The sequence below is a fragment of the Stegostoma tigrinum genome, chromosome 23, assembly GCF_030684315.1.
Source record: "Stegostoma tigrinum isolate sSteTig4 chromosome 23, sSteTig4.hap1, whole genome shotgun sequence".
Classification (NCBI taxonomy): domain Eukaryota; kingdom Metazoa; phylum Chordata; class Chondrichthyes; order Orectolobiformes; family Stegostomatidae; genus Stegostoma; species Stegostoma tigrinum.
Window position 1 is genome coordinate 43,762,690 of NC_081376.1, and position 27,747 is coordinate 43,790,436.

Sequence of the window (27,747 nt, forward strand, 5' to 3'; positions counted from 1 at the left end):
ACACCCCCGCCCACCCACCAAGCCACCGCCGTCCTCGTCACTACCTCCACGCCCAAGCTCCCTCCAGAAGGTGTGCAAAGAAAAAAAAACTAGAAAAACAGACAGAGAAAAGAAGAAAGTGAGAAAAGAAGAAAGAAAAGCAGTCAGGACAGACAAGATCCAACTCAGGAACCCTACCCTGCCGCCATCTTGAAAAGCAGGCTTTGGGTCTCATTCCTTTGAGATGTTGTTGGCTATCTGGTCACAAATCCAGGTGACTTTGTCAGACTGGGTGATGCTTATGGCGCTCCTCAGCATTAACCCTTTCAGACCCATATGCCTCTCTCTGAGCTTTTCATTATTTATTTTTGTCAATAATTACAATGCTGCAGCCACATCCCCTTGAAACCTCATAGTTCACAAATTCACCCGATCTGGAAGCTCCACTATTCATGTGCAAGTGTTCTCTTTGGACTTGGAAGAGCGAGACTTTGTTTGATGGCAGGGTGACAGCTTTGTAGTCTTGAGATCTGTAGGCCACTTTAAACTGGAGAACCTCCAATCTCTTGAATTTCCTTCATGCAGAATGTCCTCTTTCCTGAAGCAGCCCGTTTCTTTTCTGAGGTATCCTGAATTACTGGGCATTGGTTTCTCCATCTAAGTAGTGGTTTGCATGGAGCTGTGTTCCCTGCATCTTCAACCAGGCACACTGTTATCTGCAATCCACATGCAGATTTGTGCTGAAGCATGTGAACATTTTATGCTAATATGTTGATTGGTTTGTACTTTCCAATCGTCCTCAGTGATTGCGTTATTTGTGAAATTGACGTGTTCGTAATCCTGCAATCTGAGGCTTACCACGATCTCTCTCACAGTGACTGAGGATTCTTCCTGGGGAGATGAGCAGGTCAAAGATCCTGCTTGAACTTACCTCAGTCTCTGAACATCAGACACATCTGTTCACCAAGCTGTGTCATACTTTGAGCAACGTCAGTTATAGATTAAATCAATTGGCTCAAACTGAGTGTGCTGTTCATCAGCCATCTCATCCTTAAACTACATAATATTATCACTTGAATTGCTGGCTTTGTGATATCCCTGGGTCTGTGATCTCTCAATAATACTTTTTAGACAGCCCTTTACTGTCATTCCTGTTGCTGTGCCTTGTGGCATCTCTTGCTATGGTGGTGATGCTCAAGACCATTAACTATTAGGCCATTCAGCCCATCGAGTCTGTTCCACCATTCAACCATGGCTGATATGTTTCTTAGCCCCATGAACTGATCTGAGTGTTTTTTCAACATCTCACTTTTCCTACCTGGTTTAGTGCAATGTTTATAGATTCTCTTGGCCCACCAGAGATTTTACGTTCACTCATAGGGCCTCCACTGTCTGCTAACTCACCAGTGAACTGTAACCTTGGGACTCCTTCCCACAGACCACTGCCTCACAATACAAACTGTATCTTCCTTCGCCAGGAAGTTACAAACTCTCCTGCGACTGCACATCTCTTATGAGAAACAAATGCCGAAATTGCTGGAGAAACTCAGCAGGCCTGGCAGCGGCTGTGGAGAGAAAAGCAGAGTTAATGTTTTGAGTGCACTCTGACTGCTCTTTGTTACCAGACCTGAAATACTTTTACCATTGGCTGCAGTATTCTTCCTTGTTGAGGGTTGCAAGGGTCAATCTGTAAAGATATTAAATCTTCAGCTGTCTGTTGATTGTACCACAATTTAAAACAGATTGCCATGTACTGTAGCAGTTAAACCAAATCTTCACCACAACAAATGTGTTGTGAGGGTATGCCAACTCAGATTGTATGTATGAGCTGCAGTTCATCGTGAAGGCTGTTCTTCCGTTGTAGGAACTGATCTGCTTGGTCCTTTGTGGGAGAGGAAAGCCTCTGCCACAAACTACAAGAGTCTACTGTAATTAACATGACAGTTTACAGCATGTCAACAACGAGTCCCAGGTTACATTGCCCAGGTAGTCATAGAGTCATAGTGACATACAGCACAGAAGCTCTTCAGCCCAACTCATCCATGCCAACCAGATATCCTAAACTAATCTGGTTCCATTTGCCAGCATTTGGCCCATATTCCTTCCCATTCATATACCCATCCAGACGCCTTTTAAAAATTGTATTTGTACCAGCTTCCATCACTTCGTCTGGCAGCTCATTCCATACACGCACCACCCTCTGTGCGAAAATGTTGCCTCTTAGGTCCTTTTTAAATCATTCCCCACTCATCTTAAATCAATGCCCTCTAGTTTTGGACTTCCCTACCCTGGGAAATAGGTCTTGGTTATTCACCTTATCCGTTCCCCTCATGATTTTACAAACTTCTATAAGGTCACCTCTCAGCTCCAGGGAAAATCGCCCCAGTCTATTCAGCCTCTCCCTATAGCTCAAACCCTCTAACCCTGGCAACATCCCTGTAAATCTTTTCTACAGCCTTTCAAGTTTAACAACATCTTTCCCACAGTGGGGAGACCAGAACTGAAGAATAATTTCTGAAGAACGGTCCAGACCCGAAACATCAGCTTTCCTGCTCCTCTGATGCTGCTTAGCCTGCTATGTTCATCCAGCTCCACACCTTGTTATCTCAGATTCTCCACTATCGGCAGTTCTACTATCTCTCCGTTAAAGTGGAAACCTGTTTAATAAGGGGAGGTGCTAGAGAATGATAATGTCACTGGCCTAATAATACAGATTCCTGGGATAATGTTCTGGGGATGTGTTTGAATTCTATCGTGGAAAATTAATTCCACAATATTCTGGAAGGGAAAAAAATAACCTAACGGTAAACATACAGTCATTGTTGTGAAAGACCACCTGGTTCATTAATGCACTATACAGAATTAAATCTGTCATCTTTACAATGTCTAGCCTACAAACGAATAACAATGTGCTTGAATCTTAACTGTTCTCTGAGCAATAGATGCTAGCCAAGTATTGATGCCCAAGTCCCAAAACTGAATTTTAAAAGTCCTTTGGAAAATATGACTGTTGTTATAGCTTTTTGACTTTTTCAATCTACCTGAATTGCTATCTCTTTCATTCCCTTGCTTTCCTATCTATAACTGCTCTCTTTAACCTTTCTGATGATGAAACAAATGTCTAAAACGATCCATTGAGGCTTATCTGCAAAGGCATTTTTATTCAGTTTGTGGATAACACAAAGTCCGAATAATCACCAAATCTCAATAGATAAAACTTGTCAAACCAGTAACTGTTGCTTTCCTTCAGAGTTGAAAGTGGGGAGAAAAAATTGCTCCAACACAGAACAGATGAAACAAGCCAGTGAGAGAAATTTAATCTGGCCAGCAGTCCAGCTCTGGTGATTATGGAGAAAGATCTTGAGATAGATTGCATTAGAGTCACAAGTATCCACTAAAACCAGAAACAATTTTGTTGCTTCCATTGCCCAGGTGCGGTTCTCATTCTGCTGAGCAATATTGTACTGTTTTGGTCCTAAGGCAATCCAGCTAGGGGATGCCATAGCATTATATTGGTTAAAGTTCCTGCTTCTCCTAATCTTAGATGCATCCCTGCAAGAGAGGACTGAAGATAAGGGCCAAGGTTATAGACAGAGGGCACTTAATCAATGCACCCACCCATGTTGAAATTTCATAATGAATAATGCTCCAAGATTTTTGGTCCTTTGCAATTCTGTCACTTGACCTTGTTGGCATCAAACTCCTCATCCATAGTTGTTAGTTACCCAAACAGCCAGAAGAAGTAGTGGGGAACACTTTGGCGGTTAAGGACTTTTCGCTTCAGATCTTCAGGTTAACATCCTCCAAGGTGGGCTTTGGGATACACAACAACGCAGAGTCGCCAAACAGAGGCTGATCGCCAAGTTCGGTTCCCATGAGGGCTGGGATCTTGGATTCATGTCACACTACAGGTGACTCCACCACATTATACACTCTCTCACACACGCTCATACATACAGACACACTCACTCACACAAACACACACTCAGTCTCTCTCTCCTTCTCCCACACACACATACTCTTACTCTCCCTCACACATATACACACTCTCTCTCACACAAACGCATGCGCACACACAGACACTCAATATCTCGTCCTCTGTCTCTCTCTCACACACACACACACAGTCTCTCTCTCCCTCTCACACATATACAAACACACTTTCTCCCTCCCTCCCTCTCACATACACACACACATATACACTCTCTCTCTCCCACACATACACACACACACTCTCTCTCTCCTTCACACACATACACACACTCTCTCACACAGACGTGTGCGCGCACACAAACACTGTCTCTCTCTCACCCCCGCGCACGCACACACACACACAGTGTCTCTCTCTGTCTCCCTCCTGTCTCTCACACACATACATACACACACTCAGTATATCTCTGCCTCACACAAGCACACACACAGACACAACCATGCACACATTCTATTTTGTTCGAAAAGCACACACTTAATACAGTAGGTCAATGTGGTTTTTACTAAATTCCTACTTTAGAAACAAAATACAAACAGATTCTAAACAAGGCCTCACACTTAACTAGCATTGTCTGACCTAAAATGTCATGTGTTCTTTACACTGATAATACCTGTAGTTCTCTCAGGAAGTGCCTTGAAAGGAATTTGGGATTGACATATATGTATTAATCAATTAAAATTTTCTAATTGATTAAATATTTAACTGCATCTTAGTAAAAACCAAAAGAACTGTGGATATTGCAAATCAGGAACAAAGACAAAGTTGCTGGAAAAGCTCAGCAGGTCTGGCAGCATCTGTGAAAAAAAAATCAGAGTTAACATTTCAGATCAAGTGACCCTTCTTCAGAACGTGTTCTGAGGGTCACTGAACGCGAAACGTTAACTCTGATTTTTTTCTTCACAGATGCTGCCAGACCTGCTGAGCTTTACCAGCAACTTCTGTTTTTGTAACGGCTTCTTAGGTTTGCTTAATAATCCTCATCAGTTGTGTGACCCTTTGATATTTTACTTATAAATTCTTTGTCTGATACCACGTCCATTACTAACACCTGAAGAAGGAGCAGAGCTTCGAAAGCTTGTGTTTTCAAATAAACCTGTTGGACTATAACCCGGTGTCGTGTGACTTCTAACATTTAAAAGACATGAAAAGGGAATTTTGGAGGGACATGGTGGGACTTGTTCAGTTTGGGAACGTGGTCAACATGGTCTAGTTGGACCAAAGTGTCCGGTTTCATGCTGTATGACTCTGACTCCATAAAAGCTAACACAGCATTAGTTTAAATTGACTCACTCCTCTGTTAATAAAACCTTCATTTGTCAATCTAATTTGCTTTTCACATATTTTGGTAACTGTTCTGCGACAACTCCAGAGCAATGTTTCTGCTTGTTGTCCCACTCAAACTCATTATTAAATCAAAACACATCTCCTTTAGAATTAAATATTGGAAGCCATGCTTTCTCATGACGGGATAATCTCCACAAAAAGGAGATTGAGAAGATAAGGCATTTCCGAAGTTTAAATTTGTAACAAACCTTGATTTTCATTAAATAGATCAGTGGCAGAATTCTTGGCCTTTAAGTCAGAAAATTTTTGGTGCAAGTGCAGGAGTTGAGCATTAAAAAAAAATTAGAGGTGACTTTCTGAAAAGTTAAACGAAATCCCATCAGGTTGTTTTGGAGGATACAAAAAATCCCATGGTTGATGATTGGCTGGGTATCCTGGCCAATATTTACCCTTCAGTCCAGATCATAAATAAACTGTATGTTGTTGTTTGCGGTTGGCTGTCCTGTGCCGACACATTTCCCACAAAGGTGACATTTCATTGGCTGTAAAGCACTTTAATGGTCATGACAGGGGCTATACAAATGTTTGCCTTCTCCTTTCCTGTTTGAAGTTTTTTAAGGAGATATTGAATTTACACCACCCAACTGAAAAAGGCAGTTTGAAGGGCAGGTTGCTTTTTCCCGCGCTGAACCCCTCCCCCCGCCCCGAAAGGTTGCAAAAACAGAAGACTAAAACAAAACAAAAGGTCTGCGGGACTTTCCTGGGCACGCTGGATACACACCGCCCGGCGCTAGGACCATGCGGCGGTCGCACTTAGCCGGCCTGTTCCTCCACCACACCTCCCGGCTGTTGGACAGAGGTGGGCGGAGCCCGGCTGGGAGCGCGCGGCCCCAAGCCTAACGTCATCGCGCACGCATGCGCGGGCCAGCGGGCGCGGCTCCGCGGTGACCCCGGGTTACCGAGCGGAAGTGTCGGCGAGTACGTGGCGGAGCGGGGTTCGTGCGGTATTGGCGGCGGAGGAGGCGGAGATCCGAGGCCTGGGCGAGGAGGCCAACCCCCACCGCCCGCTATATAGAGCAGGGCCGGCGGCTAGGGATGATCAGGCTACAGCGGCACTGGGTGTGGATTAGTCACACGGTGTGGCAGATGGCGAGGAGACCCGAGTATGTGTGCGGGGCCGTAGCTGTCATCTGTACCTTGTTCAGCCTCAGGCTGGCACTCAGGTAAAGGGCGGGCGGGCGGGCGGGCGGGGGGCACGGGGTTACGGGCCGGGTTAGTCAAGCGAACCTCCCCCATTCCCCCCCCTCCACCCCCGCACAGTCAGTCACGCAAACTGACCCCCCCGCACAGTAATTCACGCAAACTGACCCCCCCGCACAGTCAGTCACGCAAACTGACCCCCCCCGCACAGTCAGTCATGCAAACTGACCCCCCCCGCACTGTGAGTCACGCAAACTGACCCCCCCCCCGCACTTTCAGTCACGCAAACTGACCCCCCCCGCACTTTCAGTCACGCAAACTGACCCCCCCTGCACTGTCAGTCACGCAAACTGACCCCCCCCGCACAGTCAGTCATGCAAACTGACCCCCCCCCGCACTGTGAGTCACGCAAACTGACCCCCCCCCGCACTTTCAGTCACGCAAACTGACCCCCCCTGCACTTTCAGTCACGCAAACTGACCCCCCCCGCACTTTCAGTCACGCAAACTGACCCCCCCCGCACAGTCAGTCATGCAAACTGACCCCCCCCGCACTGTGAGTCACGCAAACTGACCCCCCCCCCGCACTTTCAGTCACGCAAACTGACCCCCCCCCCGCACTTTCAGTCACGCAAACTGACCCCCCCCGCACTTTCAGTCACGCAAACTGACCCCCCCTGCACTGTCAGTCACGCAAACTGACCCCCCCTGCACTGTCAGTCACGCAAACTGACCCCCCCCCGCACAGTCAGTCACGCAAACTGACCCCCCCCTGCACTGTCAGTCACGCAAACTGACCCCCCCCGCACTTTCAGTCACGCAAACTGACCCCCCCCCGCACTTTCAGTCACGCAAACTGACCCCCCCCGCACTTTCAGTCACGCAAACTGACCCCCCCCGCACAGTCAGTCACGCAAACTGACCCCCCCTGCACTTTCAGTCACGCAAACTGACCCCCCCCGCACTGTCAGTCACGCAAACTGACCCCCCCCGCACTTTTAGTCACGCAAACTGACCCCCCCCGCACTGTCAGTCACGCAAACTGACCCCCCCCGCACTTTCAGTCACGCAAACTGACCCCCCCTGCACTGTCAGTCACGCAAACTGACCCCCCCCGCACAGTCAGTCACGTAAACTGACCCCCCCTGCACTGTCAGTCATGCAAACTGACCCCCCCCCCCGCACAGTCAGTCACGCAAACTGACCCCCCCCTGCACTGTCAGTCACGCAAACTGACCCCCCCTGCACTGTCAGTCACGCAAACTGACCCCCCCCGCACAGTCAGTCACGCAAACTGACCCCCCCGCACAGTCATTCACGCAAACTGACCCCCCCCCGCACAGTCATTCACGCAAACTGACCCCCCCCGCACAGTCAGTCACGCAAACTGACCCCCCCCGCACAGTCAGTCACGCAAACTGACCCCCCCCCGCACAGTCAGTCATGCAAACTGACCCCCCCCTGCACTGTGAGTCACGCAAACTGACCCCCCCGCACAGTCATTCACGCAAACTGACCCCCCCCCGCACAGTCAGTCATGCAAACTGACCCCCCCCTGCACTGTGAGTCACGCAAACTGACCCCCCCGCACAGTCATTCACGCAAACTGACCCCCCCCGCAGTCAGTCACGCAAACTGACCCCCCCCTGCACTGTCAGTCACGCAAACTGACCCCCCCCTGCACTGTCAGTCACGCAAACTGACCCCCCCCGCACAGTCAGTCACGCAAACTGACCCCCCCGCACAGTCATTCACGCAAACTGACCCCCCCCGCAGTCAGTCACGCAAACTGACCCCCCTCCCCGCACAGTCATTCACGCAAACTGATCCCCCCCGCACCGTCATTCACGCAAACTGACCCCCCTCCCCGCACCGTCATTCACGCAAACTGACCCCCCCCCCGCACTTTCAGTCATGCAAACTGACCCCCCCCTGCACTGTGAGTCACGCAAACTGACCCCCCCGCACAGTCATTCACGCAAACTGACCCCCCCCGCAGTCAGTCACGCAAACTGACCCCCCTCCCCGCACAGTCAGTCACGCAAACTGACCCCCCCCGCACAGTCAGTCACGCAAACTGACCCCCCCCCCGCACAGTCAGTCACGCAAACTGACCCCCCCGCACTGTCAGTCACGCAAACTGACCCCCCCCCCCGCACCGTCATTCACGCAAACTGACCCCCCCCGCACCGTCATTCACGCAAACTGACCCCCCCCGCACAGTCATTCACGCAAACTGACCCCCCCCCCGCACTGTCAGTCACGCAAACTGACCCCCCCCCCGCACAGTCAGTCACGCAAACTGACCCCCCCTGCACTGTGAGTCACGCAAACTGACCCCCCCGCACAGTCATTCACGCAAACTGACCCCCCCCGCAGTCAGTCACGCAAACTGACCCCCCTCCCCGCACAGTCAGTCACGCAAACTGACCCCCCCCGCACCGTCATTCACGCAAACTGACCCCCCTCCCCGCACAGTCAGTCACGCAAACTGACCCCCCCCGCACAGTCAGTCACGCAAACTGACCCCCCCCCGCACAGTCAGTCACGCAAACTGACCCCCCCCGCACTGTCAGTCACGCAAACTGACCCCCCCCGCACAGTCAGTCACGCAAACTGACCCCCCCGCACAGTCATTCACGCAAACTGACCCCCCCCCGCACAGTCAGTCACGCAAACTGACCCCCCCCGCACAGTCATTCATGCAAACTGACCCCCCTGCACAGTCATTCACGCAAACTGACCCCCCCCCGCACAGTCAGTCATGCAAACTGACCCCCCCCTGCACTGTGAGTCACGCAAACTGACCCCCCCCGCACTGTCAGTCACGCAAACTGACCCCCCCTGCACTGTCAGTCACGCAAACTGACCCCCCCCCGCACAGTCAGTCACGCAAACTGACCCCCCCCCGCACAGTCAGTCACGCAAACTGACCCCCCCCCTGCACTGTCAGTCACGCAAACTGACCCCCCCCGCACTTTCAGTCACGCAAACTGACCCCCCCCCCGCACTTTCAGTCACGCAAACTGACCCCCCCCCGCACAGTCAGTCACGCAAACTGACCCCCCCCGCACAGTCAGTCACGCAAACTGACCCCCCCTGCACTTTCAGTCACGCAAACTGACCCCCCCTGCACTTTCAGTCACGCAAACTGACCCCCCCTGCACTTTCAGTCACGCAAACTGACCCCCCCCGCACTGTCAGTCACGCAAACTGACCCCCCCCGCACTTTTAGTCACGCAAACTGACCCCCCCCGCACTGTCAGTCACGCAAACTGACCCCCCCCCGCACTTTCAGTCACGCAAACTGACCCCCCCTGCACTGTCAGTCACGCAAACTGACCCCCCCCGCACAGTCAGTCACGTATACTGACCCCCCCTGCACTGTCAGTCATGCAAACTGACCCCCCCCCGCACAGTCAGTCACGCAAACTGACCCCCCCCTGCACTGTCAGTCACGCAAACTGACCCCCCCTGCACTGTCAGTCACGCAAACTGACCCCCCCCGCACAGTCAGTCACGCAAACTGACCCCCCCGCACAGTCATTCACGCAAACTGACCCCCCCCCCGCACAGTCAGTCACGCAAACTGACCCCCCCCGCACAGTCAGTCACGCAAACTGACCCCCCCCGCACAGTCATTCACGCAAACTGACCCCCCCCCGCACAGTCAGTCATGCAAACTGACCCCCCCCTGCACTGTGAGTCACGCAAACTGACCCCCCCGCACAGTCATTCACGCAAACTGACCCCCCCCGCAGTCAGTCACGCAAACTGACCCCCCCCTGCACTGTCAGTCACGCAAACTGACCCCCCCCTGCACTGTCAGTCACGCAAACTGACCCCCCCCGCACAGTCAGTCACGCAAACTGACCCCCCCGCACAGTCATTCACGCAAACTGACCCCCCCCGCAGTCAGTCACGCAAACTGACCCCCCTCCCCGCACAGTCATTCACGCAAACTGATCCCCCCCGCACCGTCATTCACGCAAACTGATCCCCCCCGCACCGTCATTCACGCAAACTGACCCCCCCCCGCACAGTCAGTCATGCAAACTGACCCCCCCCTGCACTGTGAGTCACGCAAACTGACCCCCCCGCACAGTCATTCACGCAAACTGACCCCCCCCGCAGTCAGTCACGCAAACTGACCCCCCTCCCCGCACAGTCAGTCACGCAAACTGACCCCCCCCGCACAGTCAGTCACGCAAACTGACCCCCCCCGCACTGTCAGTCACGCAAACTGACCCCCCCCCGCACCGTCATTCACGCAAACTGACCCCCCCCGCACAGTCATTCACGCAAACTGACCCCCCCCCGCACTGTCAGTCACGCAAACTGACCCCCCCCCCCGCACAGTCAGTCACGCAAACTGACCCCCCCTGCACTGTGAGTCACGCAAACTGACCCCCCCGCACTGTCAGTCACGCAAACTGACCCTCCCCGCACTGTCAGTCACGCAAACTGACCCATCCTGCACTGTCAGTCACGCAAACTGACCCTCCCCGCACTGTCAGTCACGCAAACTGACCCATCCTGCACTGTCAGTCACGCAAACTGACCCATCCTGCACTGTCAGTCACGCAAACTGATTCTCCCTCCCCCCCCCCCAACACCGTCAGTCGCGCAAACTGACCCTCCCTGCACTGTCAGTCACGCAAACTGATTCTCCCTCTCCCCCCCCCCCCAACACCGTCAGTCACGCAAACTGACCCCCCCCCGCGGTGTCAGTCACGCAAACTGATTCTTCTTCCCCCCCCCCCGCGGTGTCAGTCACGCAAACTGATTCTTCTCCCCCCCCCCCGCGGTGTCAGTCACGCAAACTGACCCCCCCCGCACTGTCAGTCACGCAAACTGATTCTTCTCCCCCCCCCCGCGGTGTCAGTCACGCAAACTGACCCCCCCCGCACTGTCAGTCACGCAAACTGACCCATCCTGCACTGTCAGTCACGCAAACTGATTCTCCCTCTCCCCCCCCCCCCAACACCGTCAGTCACGCAAACTGACCCCCCGCCGCGGTGTCTGTCACGCAAACTGACCCCCCCCCCCCGCGGTGTCAGTCACGCAAACTGCTTCTTCCACCACCCCCTGCGGTGTCAGTCACGCAAACTGACCCGCCCCCCCCCTGCGGTGTCAGTCACGCAAACTGACCCCCCCCCCACCGCGGTGTCAGTCACGCAAACTGACCCCCCCCCCACCGCGGTGTCAGTCACGCAAACTGACCCCCCCCCCCCACCGCGGTGTCAGTCACGCAAACTGACCCCCCCCCCCACCGCGGTGTCAGTCACGCAAACTGACCCCCCCCCCCACCGCGGTGTCAGTCACGCAAACTGACCCCCCCCCCCCACCGCGGTGTCAGTCACGCAAACTGACCCCCCCCCCACCGCGGTGTCAGTCACGCAAACTGACCCCCCCCCCACCGCGGTGTCAGTCACGCAAACTGACCCCCCCCCCCACCGCGGTGTCAGTCACGCAAACTGACCCCCCCCCCCACCGCGGTGTCAGTCACGCAAACTGACCCCCCCCCCACCGCGGTGTCAGTCACGCAAACTGACCCCCCCCCCACCGCGGTGTCAGTCACGCAAACTGACCCCCCCCCCCACCGCGGTGTCAGTCACGCAAGCTGACCCCCCTGCGGTGTCAGTCAGTAATGCAAAGTGACCCCCCCGCACTGTCATGCAAAGTGACCCCTCCTGCACTGTCAGTCATGCAAACTGACCCCCTCACCACGGTGTCAGTCACACAGTGACCCCCCCCCCCCCCGCACTGTCAGTCACGCAAAGTGACACCCCCCGCGGTGTCAGTCACGCAAACTAACCCCCCCCCCCGCGGTGTCAGTCACGCAATTTGCCCCCCCCCGCCCCGGAACTGCCCGTCACACGATCCGACCCCTCCCCCCTTCCTGCAGGGCCAGTTACGTGATCCGACCCCCCCCCCCCCACCCCGCACTGTTGGTTGTGCATACCCCCCCCCCCCCCCCCCCCCCCGGCCCCAACTGCTGTCGGTCATGCATTCCTCCTCCCCCCACAACCATACTGTCGGTCACGCATACCTCCCCACCACACTGTCAGTCATGCATACCTCCCATCCCCCCCCGCCCAACCCCTTATCCACACACTGTCGGTCACGCATACCCTCCCCCACATCCCCCTTCCTGCCGGGCCAGTTACACAAATCTCTACCCAACCTGCGAGGCCTGTCAAGCATGCCCCCACCCGCTCAACACGGTCAGTCTTGCGTAAGGTCCCTGGTGTGCCTGCCAATTGTGCTGTCCCGCAGATGCACCTAATGTCAGAGAGAGACTGCGTGTGGCAGGACATATACATACACCCAGTCCTTTTATTCGATTGTTGTGCCCTGCCATGGTGAGAGAGACCCCTGTTAGAGGGGGGAGACTGGGGATAGGGCATTCAAATTGGAGGGAGGGGTAGGCAGGACTCCCCTCTTTTCAGAGAGGTGGTGGGCCTCCAACTGTCAGGGAGAAAAGGGGAAGAAAATAAGACACTCCCTTTTCAAGGGGTCCAGGACTTCGAATGTTGGAGGGAGAGAATGGGAGGGGGCCAAGAGCCACGCATATGCACGCACTCCCTTATTCACAGTTGTACACTAATTCTCTCAGAGGGGGAAGAACCCTTCAATAATGTGGGTGCAGGACTGTTTCTTGCTGTCAGAGGTCACAGGGCTTGAGCATGTTTGTACTCCTTAGTCAAGCGATAGAGTGGAAGTCATATATTGTCAACACTTGTATAGTATCCTCTTGAACAAATACGAGTGAAGAATGGGAATTACAAATCTAATTTTTTTGTATCAATTGTCATAATCTGGGTAACATGTTGAATTGTGCCACTTTATAACATATCAGTAAATTATTTTGCAAGGACAACTTTAAGCAACTACCAAAAATAATTTGGATTTAATTATTTTAAATTAGGAGAGCAGCTGCAACATGAGTAACACAAGAGGTGGGCATTCTCTGTGCATCTAAAAAATGTGCTATGTGAGTGCAATAACAAATTGTGCTTTACACCTAATTTGTCATCTGTGTCTGTGCAGATGTAGTTTAATGCACTGAAACTCTGTTCGTTCTGTTAAGATGATTCATCACTATGAATCCTGCTGGGAGCTGTGACCACAAATCTCAATCAAGCTCAATTCTTGATGGTTTTAGATCCTCAACTAAGTTGTGTAACTTTCAAAAAATACTTATTTGAGAGGGGTGTTCTATTATTAAGGAGATTTGTTTTCCTCTTGTATTGTGATTTAAAATTTGTGAAGAGTGCATAGAATTGTTGTAGAACATAGAACATAGAACGTTACAGCACAGTACAGGCCCTTTGGCCCTCGATGTTGTGCTGACCTGTCATACCGATCTCACTCCCATCTAACCTACACTATTCCATGTACGTCCATATGCTTGTCCAATGATGACTTAAATGCAATGTTAATTTTTTTTCCCCATTTTTGCTTGTGTTAAATGTCATTGAATATGCAACTATCATTTGGAGGGTGGTAATCAAACCTATAAATACCCGAATCTTTAATCTATACCACTCCATAAAGTAATTTGTTCCATTTTAATTTTTTGGTTTAATTGCAGTATTGGTTCTCAAAACTACTGTCTACTACAACATGATCAGTGTAACATATCAACAATATAAAGCTCCAAAATGTAATCAGTCACATTTTTAAGTAGCAGCAATATGCACTAACTAAAAAAGAGAGAATGAACTTGCATTGGTATAGCACCTTTCCTAACCCCAGGACATCCCAAAATGTTGCCCAGTTTGAAGGTGTACTTTTTGAAGTGTAGCAATCTAGATGGTAAAGCAGTCAAACAGCTTGTACACTGAAAATTCCCGCAAACAGCAATGTGATAATGCTCAGTCATACGGCACAGAAGTAGACCCTTCGGTCCAACTTGTCCACGCGACTAGATGTCTCGATCTACCCCAGTCCCATTTGCCCCATATCTCTCTTTAAACACTTCCCATTCATATACCTTTTCAGATGCCTTTTAAATTATATAATTGTTCCAGCCTCCTCCACTTCCTCCTGTAGCTCATCCAAACTGCGACACCATGCGCCTGTTATCCCACAGGTCCTTTTTAAATCTTCCCCTCTTGACAAAACCTATGTACTGCAGTTTTGTACTGTCCCACCCTAGGAAAAAGATTTCGGCAATTTGTCCTATCCATGCCCTTCGTGACTTTATAAACCTTTGTAAGGTCACCCCTCAGCCTTTGATGCTCCAGGAGGAAAAAAAATCCCCAGTCAGTTTAGCCTCTCTCTATAGCTCCAAACCCTCCAGTCCTGGCAACATCCTTGTAAATCTTTAAATAACTGTCAGCATGCAGGAAGGAAGGAACACCTGTTTTGCAAAAAATGATGTATAATTTGTTGTAACATCAAGAAACAAACATGCCATCTAGATTTTTGTTTGCAGTTCATAATGCTTTTAATTTTTTTCTTGCTTGGCTGCACATATGTCGTAACTTAGGGGTATGGTTGTATGTAGCTTGTGCAGAGAGGTCTTTCCAGAAGTATACTTTCATAAAAAAATTGTACAGGCACAATATGTAACAGTTAAAATTGGACATACCTAAAGTGCACACAGATCAGTTTCTTTCAGTATAATATATGAAGTACCTCAATCATGCACTAACAACTTATGTTTATAATGCACATTCATATTTAATGTTGTACATTCACTTGGTGTGCATGCTCCAGGCAGCTTTGCACAGCTTCCAGCCTCTTGGTTTGGTAATGTGGAAAAGCCACACTCCTTTTTGTTTGAGCCTTTGGATGGCTGCCTCGATCTTTAGTGTGTCCCTCAGCACTTATTTTGGAAGATCAGGTTTTGGATTGATCTTGCTGCTGCACACTGAATAGATCTGATCATGGTGGGTCATCAACTCTGGGGCAGACCTAACCTGACCAACCAATACAGAATTGTGTAGTCAATATTAAATGGTGAAAATGGCTATCAGTTTTGGATCTTCTCTTCCTTTCCTCTTGTGACTTCTGCTTGGATGATGATGCCTTTCCTCTCAGATTCTGACAAACTGCCCACCCAAAGCATTCCCCCATTTCTTAGTGTAGTTTGTGGAATGTAGGTGCTATGAGCTAGGCCAGCATTAATTGGCTATCCCTAATTGCCCAGCAAAAGGTGGTGGTGAGCTGTCGTCTTGAATTGTTGCAGTCTGTTTACAGTAGGGGCACCCACACTGCTGTTAGGTAGGGAGCTCCGGGATTTTGACCCAACAGCAGTGAAGGAATGACTATGTAGATCCAAGTTTAGAATATTGAATGGCTTGGAGGAAAGCTTGCAGCTGGTGATGTTGCCACCTATCTACTGCCCTTGCCATTTTAGGTGGTAGAAGTTTTGGACCCTTTTCCTCAGACAGCTGAAGGCTGCGCTGGCAACATGGAGAAGTTGCTGCATCTGAGGAAGAGGGTCTTTGAGAACAACATCAGACCCAGTGCCAAGATCCTGGTTTACAGAGCAGTGGTGGATCCCGCCTTCTTATTTAGCTCCGAGATGTGAACTGACTACAGCACCTCAAGGTGCCGAAGCAGTACCACCAATGCTGCCTGTGTAGGATCCTGAGACTCTACTGGGAAGAAAGACTGCACCAACACCAATATCCTTAACCAGGCCAGAATCTCTAGTATTGAGGTATTGACCACTATTGATGGGCTGGGCATGACATCTGCATGGCCCACGTGAGACTCCACAAGCTGGTGCTCTACTCCCAGCTCTGAAATGGTAGGCAAGTCCCAGGTGGGCAGAGGAAGCACTTCAGGGATACTTTCAAGGACTCACTGGGGAAATGTGGCATTCCTCCCTACACCTGTGATTCAGTAGCCCTGGACTATCCAAAGATGAGGAGGAGCATCTGGGAAGGTATCAAGCACCTTGAGACCCGCTTTTGGGGGAAAAGCGGAAGCCAGGCAAAAACAGAAAGGAGCGCATTGCCACACCAATGCTCCACCCACCCCTTCCCATGACCACCTTCTGCCCCAAGTGTTACAGAGCCTGCGGTAGCCATATTGACCTGCACAGTCACATACGGACTCATCCTAACAGTAGAAGAGAGTTATCCGTGCCTGTGAGGGACTGCCAATGAGGGTAGAAGTTGTGGATTTGGAAGATACTGTTGGGGCAGCCTTGGTGAGTTCATGCCGTGGATCTTTGTGGATGGTAAGCACTGCTATCACTGATGGAAAAGAGAGCGAATCTTGGAGATGGGGTGACAACAAAGTAGGCTGCTTTGTCCTGAATGTTGTTAAGCTGCTTGTGTTTTGGAGCTGCACTTGCACAGCCAGGCAAATAGAAAATGTTCCGTTCCATCCCTAACTTGTCTTGGTGGTGATGGTCAGGCTTTGAGGAGTTGGGAGACAAGTTACTTATTTTCATGGCAGCATTTCCAGTTTTTAACCCACTTTACAGCCTCGTTATTTAAATGGTTGGTCCAATGGTCAAAGAAAGAGTAGGGCCGATCAGGGATAGCATAGGGAACTTGTGTGTGGAGCCTGAGGAGGTAGGGGAAGCCCTAAATGAGTTTTTTGCTTCTGTCTTTACGAAAGAAACGAACTTTGTAGTGAATGAAACCTTTGAAGAGCAGGTGTGCATGCTGGAATGGATAGAGATAGACGAAGCTGATGTGCTGAAAATTTTGTCAAACATTAAGATTGACAAGTCGCCAGGCCCGGATCAGATTTGTCCTCGGCTGCTTTGGGAAGCGAGAAATGCAATTGCTTCGCCACTTGCGAAGATCTTTGCATCCTCGCTCTCCACTGGAGTCATACCTGAGGACTGGAGAGAGGCAAATGTAATTCCTCTCTTCAAGAAAGGAAATAGGGAAATCCCCGGCAATTATCGACCGGTAAGTCTCACGTCTGTCGTCTGCAAGGTGTTAGAAAGGATTCTGAGGGATAAGATTTATGACCATCTGGAAGAGCATGGCTTGATCAAATACAGTCAACACGGCTTTGTGAGGGGTAGGTCATGCCTTACAAACCTTATCGAGTTTTTTGAGGATGTGACTAGAAAGGTTGATGAGGGTTGAGCTGTGGATGTGGTGTATATGGACTTCAGTAAGGCATTTGATAAGGGTCCCCATGGTAGGCTCATTCAGAAGGTCAGGAGGAATGGGATACAGGGGAACTTAGCTGCTTGGATACAGAATTGGCTGGCCAACAGAAGACAGCGAGTGGTAGTAGAAGGAAAATATTCTGCCTGGAAGTCAGTGGTGAGTGGAGTTCCACAGGGCTCTGTCCTTGGGCCTCTACTGTTTGTAATTTTTATTAATGACTTGGACGAGGGAATTGAAGGATGGGTCAGCAAGTTTGCAGACGACACAAAGGTCGGAGGTGTCGTTGACAGTGTAGAGGGCTGTTGTAGGCTGCAGCGGGACATTGACAGGATGCAGAGATGGGCTGAGAGGTGGCAGATGGAGTTCAACCTGGATAAATGCGAGGTGATGCATTTTGGAAGGTCGAATTTGAAAGCTGAGTACAGGATTAAGGATAGGATTCTTGGCAGCGTGGAGGAACAGAGGGATCTTGGTGTGCAGATACATAGATCCCTTAAAATGGCCACCCAAGTGGACAGGGTTGTTAAGAAAGCATATGGTGTTTTGGCTTTCATTAACAGGGGGATTGAGTTTAAGAGTCGTGAGATCTTGTTGCAGCTCTATAAAACTTTGGTTAGACCGCACTTGGAATACTGCATCCAGTTCTGGGCGCCCTATTATAGGAAAGATGTGGATGCTTTGGAGAGGGTTCAGAGGAGGTTTACCAGGATGCTGCCTGGACTGGAGGGCTTATCTTATGAAGAGAGGTTGACTGAGCTCGGTCTCTTTTCATTGGAGAAAAGGAGGAGGAGAGGGGACCTAATTGAGGTATACAAGATAATGAGAGGCATAGATAGAGTTGATAGCCAGAGACTATTTCCCAGGGCAGAAATGGCTAGCACGAGGGGTCATAGTTTTAAGCTGGTTGGTGGAAAGTATAGAGGGGATGTCAGAGGCGGGTTCTTTACGCAGAGAGTTGTGAGAGCATGGAATGCGTTGCCAGCAGCAGTTGTGGAAGCAAGGTCATTGGGGTCATTTAAGAGACTGCTGGACATGTATATGGTCACAGAAATTTGAGGGTGCATACATGAGGATCAATGGTCGGCACAACATTGTGGGCTGAAGGGCCTGTTCTGTGCTGTACTATTCTATGTTCTATGTTCTATGTTCTAACTCAGTTCCTGATCAATGGTAACTACAGAATGTTAATCTTTCTTTCACTGGTGGTCCCTCGCAGATGAGGATGGCACTCTGCTCCACACTCAGGGTGAGGGAAGGTGCCTGTGTGAAAGTTCTTTTAATGTGGCAAAACGGTTACACACTGGCTGCCACATGGGCTTAGCAGTGCAAGGTCTTGGTCTAGTGTGAAGTGTGGGGGTGGAGTCCAAGACAACTAGAGACCAGGCAGTGCTGATTGGCCTTAAAATGTTAGTGGTGTAACCTTAGAATGTTTAATAGTGTACCTTAGAATGTTTAATAGTGAGAGAATGATGGTAATGCCATTGAATGAATGTTGAGGAATGAAATTCTTTAATTGGAGTTGAACGTAGCCCAGTACATATGTGGTGCAAATGCTGTGTAACAGTCATCAACCCAAGCCTGAATGTTGTCCAACCCTTGCTGCACTGCTGACACTGATGACTTCAGTACTTGAGGAATCATGACTGGTGTTGAACATCTTCTGATCAGTCGAGGCTAATCCAGCCCCACAGATCTGCATACAATTCAACCCATAAATATGTTTCCTTTGGGAGTTCTAATCATCGTGAATGAACTGATAGCCTTTGTAAGTTCAAAGCCTGTATAGGGACTCTTGAATCCTGCACAAGGTCTATTGGTCATATTCCTGAATCTGGAAGGAAATGCCCAGTTCCACTCCAGGGTGTAAACATGTTGTTTAGGTGATCTTCCCAAAGTACTAAGTTTGATTGTGTCTTCAGTTTGCCATTTCAAAGCAAGAAGTTGCTCCAGTGCCCTGGATAGAATTTCTCCATTAGCCCAGATTGCCAAAAATTGAATTTAATAGGTCATTCATCTCTGCTACATTCAGGGAATCTTCTGTGTGTGCTGTAGTAGCTGAGTTTTATTTCAATAAGACATACAACATCAAAGCAATTAATTGTGTGTGGAACATAACTTGGCCTATTCTTTTGCAAGGTGAATAGAGTGCTAGTATAACCTTGAAAGTTCCCTGTAGTGTCCTCATGTGAAGTATGCAGTGTGAAAGTGATCTATGACTTCCATTCTTCTGTGTTCCCATTAATCGAGTTCCTGATTCAACTATTGTTTTTCATTTATTAGGATACTAACAGAAATTGACTCTCTATGCTTTTTATTCTTACTGTCGGTAGCACAACAGCACTTCAACAACACTACACATTTGACCTGAAATGATAGCTCTGCTTTCTGTCCACAGATGCTGCCAGACCTGCAGAGTATCTCCAGCAATTTCAGTTTTTGTTTCTGATTTCCTGCATCCGCAGTTTTTTTATTATCTTGCGTAGCTGGCAGGTATGGCTTTGTAGCTCCTTTCAGTGACTATACATGATGATAATATGTAGGCTGTGGATAGAGGGTGAGATGCAGTGCAATCATTGGTGGACTGTAACTTCAGGATTTTGTGTTGAACAACCAAACGAAGGAGGCACCATGAATGGTGGCAAATCTTCGAATGTGAGACCAAAAGTCGAGGTTTAAAGTTTCTTGACTCTATTCAACCAGACATGTCTATGCCACGACTCATTCTCAGGCGAGGGGATGGCCTAGTGATATTATTACTGGATTATTAACCCAGACCCCTGTTTCGTGTTCTGGGGGCCTGGATTTGAGTCCTGCCATTGGCAGATGGTGGAATTTGAATTCAATTAAAAAATCTGGAATTAAGAATCTAATGATGACCGTGAATTAATTGCCTGAAAAATCCGTCTGGCTCACTAATGTCCCTTAGGGAAGGAAACTGTCATCCTTACCTGGTCTGGCCTACATGTGACTCCAGACCCACAGCAATGTGGTTGACTCTTAACTGCCCTCTGGGCCATTGGGGTGGCCAATAAATGCTGCCTCGCCAGCGACGCCCTCATCCTGTGAATGATGAGGAAAAAAAATAAAAATTCTTGTGTTCTCTCTGGGTGTCTCTCAACATAAATCTGTCTTCAGACAATTCGGCGCACTCGATGGCTCATCATTTGACCAGCATGCAGTGGAAACTACAAAGGCTATGGGCTACACATCCCTGAATCGAGTGCCGAAGACTTGTACACCAGAAATAAATGTGCCTCCAGCCAAGTTGTTACAATAAAGGCAGCATTCCACTGAGTATGGTATCGAGGCATCCTATTAAAATTTGGAATCTGTGGAAATCAGTGCAACTTTCCACTGCTTGAAACCATTCCTAATACAATTGAAGATGCTTGTATTGTCAGAAGTGAATCATCTCAACCCTAGATCCCTAGAGTTTCCCAGGGTAGATATTTTAATTGTATCAGTGATAATGGGAACTGCAGATGCTGGAGAATCCAAGATAATGAAATGTGAGGCTGGATGAACACAGCAGGCCCAGCAGCATCTCAGGAGCACAAAAGCTGACGTTTCGGGCCTAGACCCTTCATCAGAGAGGGAGATGGGGTGAGGGTTCTGGAATAAATAGGGAGAGAGGGGGAGGCGGACTGAAGATGGAGAGAAAAGAAGACAGGTGGAGAGGACAGTATAGGTAGGGAGGGGATAGGTCAGTCCAGGGAAGACGGACAGGTCAAGGAGGTGGGATGAGGTTAGTAAGTAGGAGATGGAGGTGCGGCTTGGGGTGGGAGGAAGGGATGGGTGAGAGGAAGAACAGGTTAGGGAGGCAGAGACGGGCTGGACTGGTTTTGGGATGCAGTGGGTGGAGGGGACGAGCTGGGCTTGTTTTGGGATGCGGTGGGGGAAGGGGAGATTTTGAAGCTGGTGAAGTCCACGTTGATACCATTGGGCTGCAGGGTTCCCAAGTGGAATATGAGTTGCTGTTCCTGCAACCTTCGGGTGGCATCATTGTGGCACTGCAGGAGGCCCATGATGGACATGTCATCTAAAGAATGGGAGGGGGAGTGGAAATGGTTTGCGACTGGGAGGTGCAGTTGTTTATTGCGAACCGAGCGGAGGTGTTGTGCAAGGCGGTCCCCAAGCCTCCGCTTGGTTTCCCCAATGTAGAGGAAGCCACACCGGGTACAGTGGATGCAGTATACCACATTGGCAGATGTGCAGGTGAACCTCTGCTTAACGTGGAATGTCATCTTGGGGCCTGGGATGGGGTGAGGGAGGAGGTGTGGGGGCAAGTGTAGCATTTCCTGCGGTTGCAGGGGAAGGTGCCAGGTGTGGTGGGGTTGGAGGGCAGTGTGGAGCGAACAACGGAGTCACAGAGAGTGGTCTCTCCGGAAAGCAGACAGGGGTGGGGATGGAAAAATGTCTTGGGTGGTGGGGTCGGATTGTAGATGGCGGAAGTGTCGGAGGATGATGTGTTATATCCGGAGGTTGGTGGGGTGGTGTGTGAGAACGAGGGGGATCCTCTTTGGGCAGTTGTGGCGGGGGCGGGGTGTGAGGGATGTGTTGCGGAAAATGCGGGAGACGCGGTCAAGGGCGTTCTCGACCACTGTCGGGGGGGGCGGGGGGGAGTTGCGGTCCTTGAAGAACTTGGACATCTGGGACGTGTGGGAGTGGAATGCCTCATCGTGGGAGCAGATGCGGCGGAGGTGGAGGAATTGGGAATAGGGGATGGAATTTTGGCAGGAGGGTGGGTGGGAGGAGGTGTATTCTAGGTAGCTGTGGGAGTCGGTGGGCTTGAAATGGACATCAGTTACAAGCTGGTTGCCTGAGATGGAGACTGAGGGGTCCAGGAAGGTGAGGGATGTGCTAGAGATGGCCCAGGTGAACTGAAGGTTGGGGTGGAAGGTGTTGGTGAAGTGGATGAACTGTTCGAGTTCCTCTGGGGAGCAAGAGGCGGTGCCAATACAGTCATCAATGTAATGGAGGAAGAGGTGGGGTTTGGGGCCTGTGAAGGTGTGGAAGAGGGACTGTTCCACGTAAACATCTCCTTCCCAAAATCCACAAACCTGCCTGCCCTGGTCAACCCATCGTCTCAGCCTGCTCCTGCCCCACCGAACTCATCTCCACCTATCTGGACTCCATTTTCTCCCCTTTGGTCCAGGAACTCCCTACCGACGTCCGTGACACCACCCATGCCCTCTGCCTCCTCCAGGACTTCCGATTCCCTGGCCCCCAACACCTCATTTTCACCATGGACGTCCAGTCACTATACACCTGTATTCCGCATCCAGATGGCCTCAAGGCCCTCCGCTTCTTCCTGTCCCGCAGGCCCGACCAGTCCCCCTCCACCGACACCCTCATCTGCCTAGCCGAACTCGTCCTCACCCTCAACAACTTCTCTTTCGATTCCTCCCACTTCCTACAGATTAAGTGTGTGCCCAGCTATGCCTGCCTCTTTGTAGGTTACATGGAACAGTCCCTCTTCGCACCTACACAGGCCCCAAACCCCGCCTCTTGCTCCCCAGAGGAGCTCGAACAGTTCATCCACTTCACCAACACCTTCCACCCCAACCTTCAGTTCACCTGGGCCATCTCTAGCACATCCCTCACCTTCCTGGACCCCTCAGTCTCCATCTCAGGCAACCAGCTTGTAACTGATGTCCATTTCAAGCCCACCGACTCCAACAGCTACCTAGAATACACCTCCTCCCACCCACCCTCCTGCTAAAATGCCATCCCCTATTCCCAATTCCTCCGCCTCCGCCGCATCTGCTCCCACGATGAGACATTCCACTCCCGCACGTCCCAGATGTCCAAGTTCTTCAAGGACCGCAACTTCCCCCCCCACAGTGGTCGAGAACGCCCTTGACCGCGTCTCCCGCATTTTCCGCAACACATCCCTCACACCCCGCCCCCGCCACAACTGCCCAAAGAGGATACCCCTCGTTCTCACACACCACCCCACCAACCTCCAGATACAATGCATCATCCTCCGACACTTCCGCCATCTACACTCCGACCCCACCACCCAAGACATTTTTCCATCCCCACCCCTGTCTGCTTTCCGGAGAGACCACGCTCTCCGTGACTCTGTTGCTCGCTCCACACTGCCCTCCAACCCCACCACACCCGGCACCTTACCCTGCAACCGCAGGAAATGCTACACTTGCCCCCACACCTCCTCCCTCACCCCTATCCCAGGCCCCAAGATGACTTTCCACATTAAGCAGAGGTTCACCTGCACAACTGCCAATGTGGTATACTGCATCCACTGTACCCGGTGTGGCTTCCTCTACATTGGGGAAACCAAGCGGAGGCTTGGGAACCGCCTTGCAGAACACCTCCGCTCGGTTCACAATAAACAACTGCATCTCCCAGTCGCAAACCATTTCCAATCCCCCTCCCATTCTTTAGATGACATGTCCATCATGGGCCTCCTGCAGTGCCACAATGATGCCACCCGAAGGTTGCAGGAACAGCAACTCATATTCCGCTTGGGAACCCTGCAGCCCAATGGTATCAATGTGGACTTCACCAGATTCAAAATCTCCCCTTCCCCCACCGCATCCCAAAACCAGCCCAGTTCATCCCCTCCCTCCTCTGCACCACACAACCAGCCCAGCTCTTCCCCTCCACCCACTGCATCCCAAAACTAGTCCAGCCTGTCTCTGCCTCCCTAACCTGTTCTTCCTCTCACCCATCGCTCCCTCCCACCCCAAGCCGCACCTCCATCTCCTACCGACTAACCTCATCCCACCTCCTTGACCTGTCCGCCTTCCCTGGACTGACCTATCCCCTCCCTACCTCCCCACCTGTACTCTCCTCTCCACCTGTCGTCTTTACTCTCCATCTTTGGTCCGCCTCCCCCCTCTCCCTATTTATTCCAGAACCCTCACCCCATCCCCCTCTCTGATGAAGGGTCTAGGCCTGAAACGTCAGCTTTTGTGCTCCTGAGATGCTGCTGGGCCTGCTATGTTCGTCCAGCCTCACATTTCATTATCTTAGACATTTTAAATGACCTGTTCAACATATTATGGCACATTTATGAAGGTAGATGAGACTTGAACACAGGCCTCATGGCCCAACGGTAGGGACGCTGCCACTTTACCACCAGAACCCCAGTTTCCCAGGGTCATGTTGTAGGCAGAACTATCTTCAGCTGCTTCATCAATGAGCCTCCTTTTATAAGGCCAGGGAAGTGGTTGAGATTTTCATTAATGGTTTTACGGTTTGGTACCACTAGCAACTCCATATAATGAAACGGTTCTGTCTGCATCCAGCAACACTCGGACAGTGTTCCAGCTTGGTTGATAAGTAACATGAACCATGCATGTCACAAAAGGAGCAGGCAATGCTTGTTGCCAATGTGGGAGTGACTGGCTGCGTTTGCTTAATTTTTGATGGCATTTTTGTCATTGGATTTTTATCAATGTATCCATTGGAAAGAAAGTTAACTGGATCAGCAACATTCCTACTGTGACTACGAGGGCAGATCAAGGTCTGGTAGTGTTAAGTTTCTGATCTCTTGATTCTCCAAAACCTCCGAGCCATTTACGAAGTACAAGTTAGAAATGTGATGGAATATTTCCTGCTTGGCTGAATGAGTTTAGTTGTGATAAAATGAGAAACTTTGCAGCCAGAATAATTGGCATTTACTCCCTTCGTCATCAATAACAACATTATGTATCATCCGGACAATGCAATTTTGCAAGACTACTTTAACCATACCTCACAAACCCTCTATATCTGTCATATGGAGGAATAAGGGCAAAACACCACGACTGCAAGTCACTCACCATCCTGCCTTGGAAATATGTTGTTGATGCTGGAGCTCTATATCGCAGCACTGTTGGTGTACCTTCCCTAGACTGCTGTAATTCAAGAGGTGACTTATCACCATGTCATGGGTAATTAGGATGGGCAGTAAAACTGGCCTTGCTAGCGACTTGTCCCCTGTGAATGAATGTATAAAAGTAAACCTTAGTATAGCAGTAAAATCATCAGCTTTTTTCTTTAGTATACATACTGACTGCAGTAACTGTCTGTTTGTATAGTGGGAGTTTTGCCAGACAGGGTCATATTTTGTTATTGCTGATTACTGGGATGAAGTTGTTCTGAAAATTTGTTTGGTAAATTAACCATCCATTGACAGGTCCCTCTGGGGCTTCTCTTATAAAATTTCGGAGAAGTTGTTTCGTGGTGTGCCAGTTTTTGCTAACTGCTGTAAATCCAATTTTGTGGTGGTTCAATTTCAGTTAATTTTAAATGTTCTCGTTGTGAACTAGTTGAAATGATGTACTGAGGCTTAAGTGTCTTTTTGGGGGATACATTCATGCTTGACTAATTCATTGTCTAGACAAGCAAGTTCAGAAACTGAAATGAGGAAGAGATGTCTGTGTATTTGTCTATGGAGTATGTTTTTCCTTTGTGTGTCCTGTGTCTGTGTATTTGCATTAACAATTGCCAGTCTGTTGTGCGGTTTCTGTTTAAGTGACTTCCTCAAGAACTTTTTTCCATTTTATGGAAATATCCTACTTTAGGAATGTTAGTTTTTAATCACAGTTTGAAAATGCAAACCAAGCAAACAACACCTTTTTTGAAATTCTTCCTGAAATATAACTGCATCAAATGTCAACAGCTGTTCTCACATTAGTTTGCAATGCTCTTGCCATCTTTGCTTTTGAAATCCAATTTATCTTTTTAAAATTATTTTTTAAAACTAGCCATTGTGTGGGATGCTGTACTGGACCTCAACCTTCTAATGCTTTTGTACTGTACTGGAAATGCTGACTAGAATTGAAGTGCCAATTGCCAGACTTGTACTTGGAAATTTAATTAACATGTTTTATCATTTACATTTTAAGTTGCACGCCATGGTTTAACACCTGTTAAACTCTCTTCCCAAATGCTTTCATTCAAAGTAAGTGTATTTGAAAGCAGGAGTTGTTTAGTAGCTTTTAAAAATCAAATGGATAGAGTGTATTATTTTTGTTTACTGTGAACATAATAAACCAAATAGTATTCATCTCGTTTTGCCATTTCAACTATTGATTTAACCTGATGTCCAATTTTAACATTTTTTTTCTATTTAAAGTGTAACACTACAAGCTCATTATGTGTATCCACATATATAAAGAATTCATCCTGGTCTGCAAAATAATTTAACTAATTGACCATAAACTTATAGTAAATTTAGTTTTTATAAAGAAATAAAGCAATGTACGAAATAATTAATTGAATGCATTTAATTAAAAAAAAGGAGTCCTGTTTAACTTTAAAACCAAATTTTGACTCTAGCATTAGCCAACATTAATTGCCTATGGACTTGTGAAGTTGACCAAAGTTCAGTTTCTTCAATTAAGGCAATAATTTATTTCCTTCAGACTTTCTTGCAGTTGCACCCATTTGGAGATTTCCAAAGTCTTCAATGGATTGTATTCACTATTAATAGCCACATTTTAAAACAAATTCTTTTAGCTCCATTTGATGGTGCTGTCTGTAATTGATTACCTTTGTATGAAAATTTCTGTTTCTCTGAAAGTGCTCAAATTTTGCTGCTCTGGGCAGTTTCCATTTTATTTTGAAATTTAGGCTGGCACACTCCAGGGCTTTCCTCATTAGTCTGACAAACAGAAGTAGGTGCATGCATCATTTGTTACATCAAAACTGTTGGACATTTTTGGTTATAAGTGCTGCACTAGTAGAGCCTCTGCCCCTGTCTCTGGGTTTTATTGCTTCTAAATAAAACCCCAGGTTTTAGTTACATTTAACAGTGTGCTAAACACTCCTCCCATCCTGTTGATTGCAACCTCCAGTATCGTGTTGCGTTGCATTGCCTTCCTGCAGCACCAAGGTTTTGTGGCTAGGTGGCACTGTATTACACACCATTGAATGTTCATGTTTGATGCACTGGAAGATACATAGACAGCTGGAGCAAGACTTAGAACTTGTATTTATTGGCTTTCTCATCATTTCACACACTTTTTTTTTACAGAAATTGTTGCTTGGATATTGCAGTCAGTGTCAAAACTGTGAGATTAGCTGCTGTTCTCTGAAAGCTGCCCCAAAAGATTTATCAATATTATTGGGGTGGGGGGGAATTTCATCCTTTTTCGTTTTACATTACTTTGATTCTAGTTTCTGCTCGAGAGAATTTTTGATGTTCAACTGGGGCGATCTCATCCAAGGCGCCAGGCAGCCCATT

General features: G+C 49.2%; 1 protein-coding gene across 1 annotated transcript in view; it reads left to right on the top strand.

Annotated features, from left to right (window-relative positions):
• Positions 1-6,204: 6,204 nt before the first annotated feature.
• The window catches only part of txndc11 (thioredoxin domain containing 11), an 88,587-nt gene continuing 67,044 nt past the window's right edge, over positions 6,205-27,747 (top strand). The window contains exon 1 of the mRNA XM_048552186.2: positions 6,205-6,477. Coding sequence (XP_048408143.1) covers positions 6,350-6,477 — 128 coding nt within the window. The 5' untranslated portion in view covers positions 6,205-6,349. The remainder of the gene's footprint in view (positions 6,478-27,747) is intronic.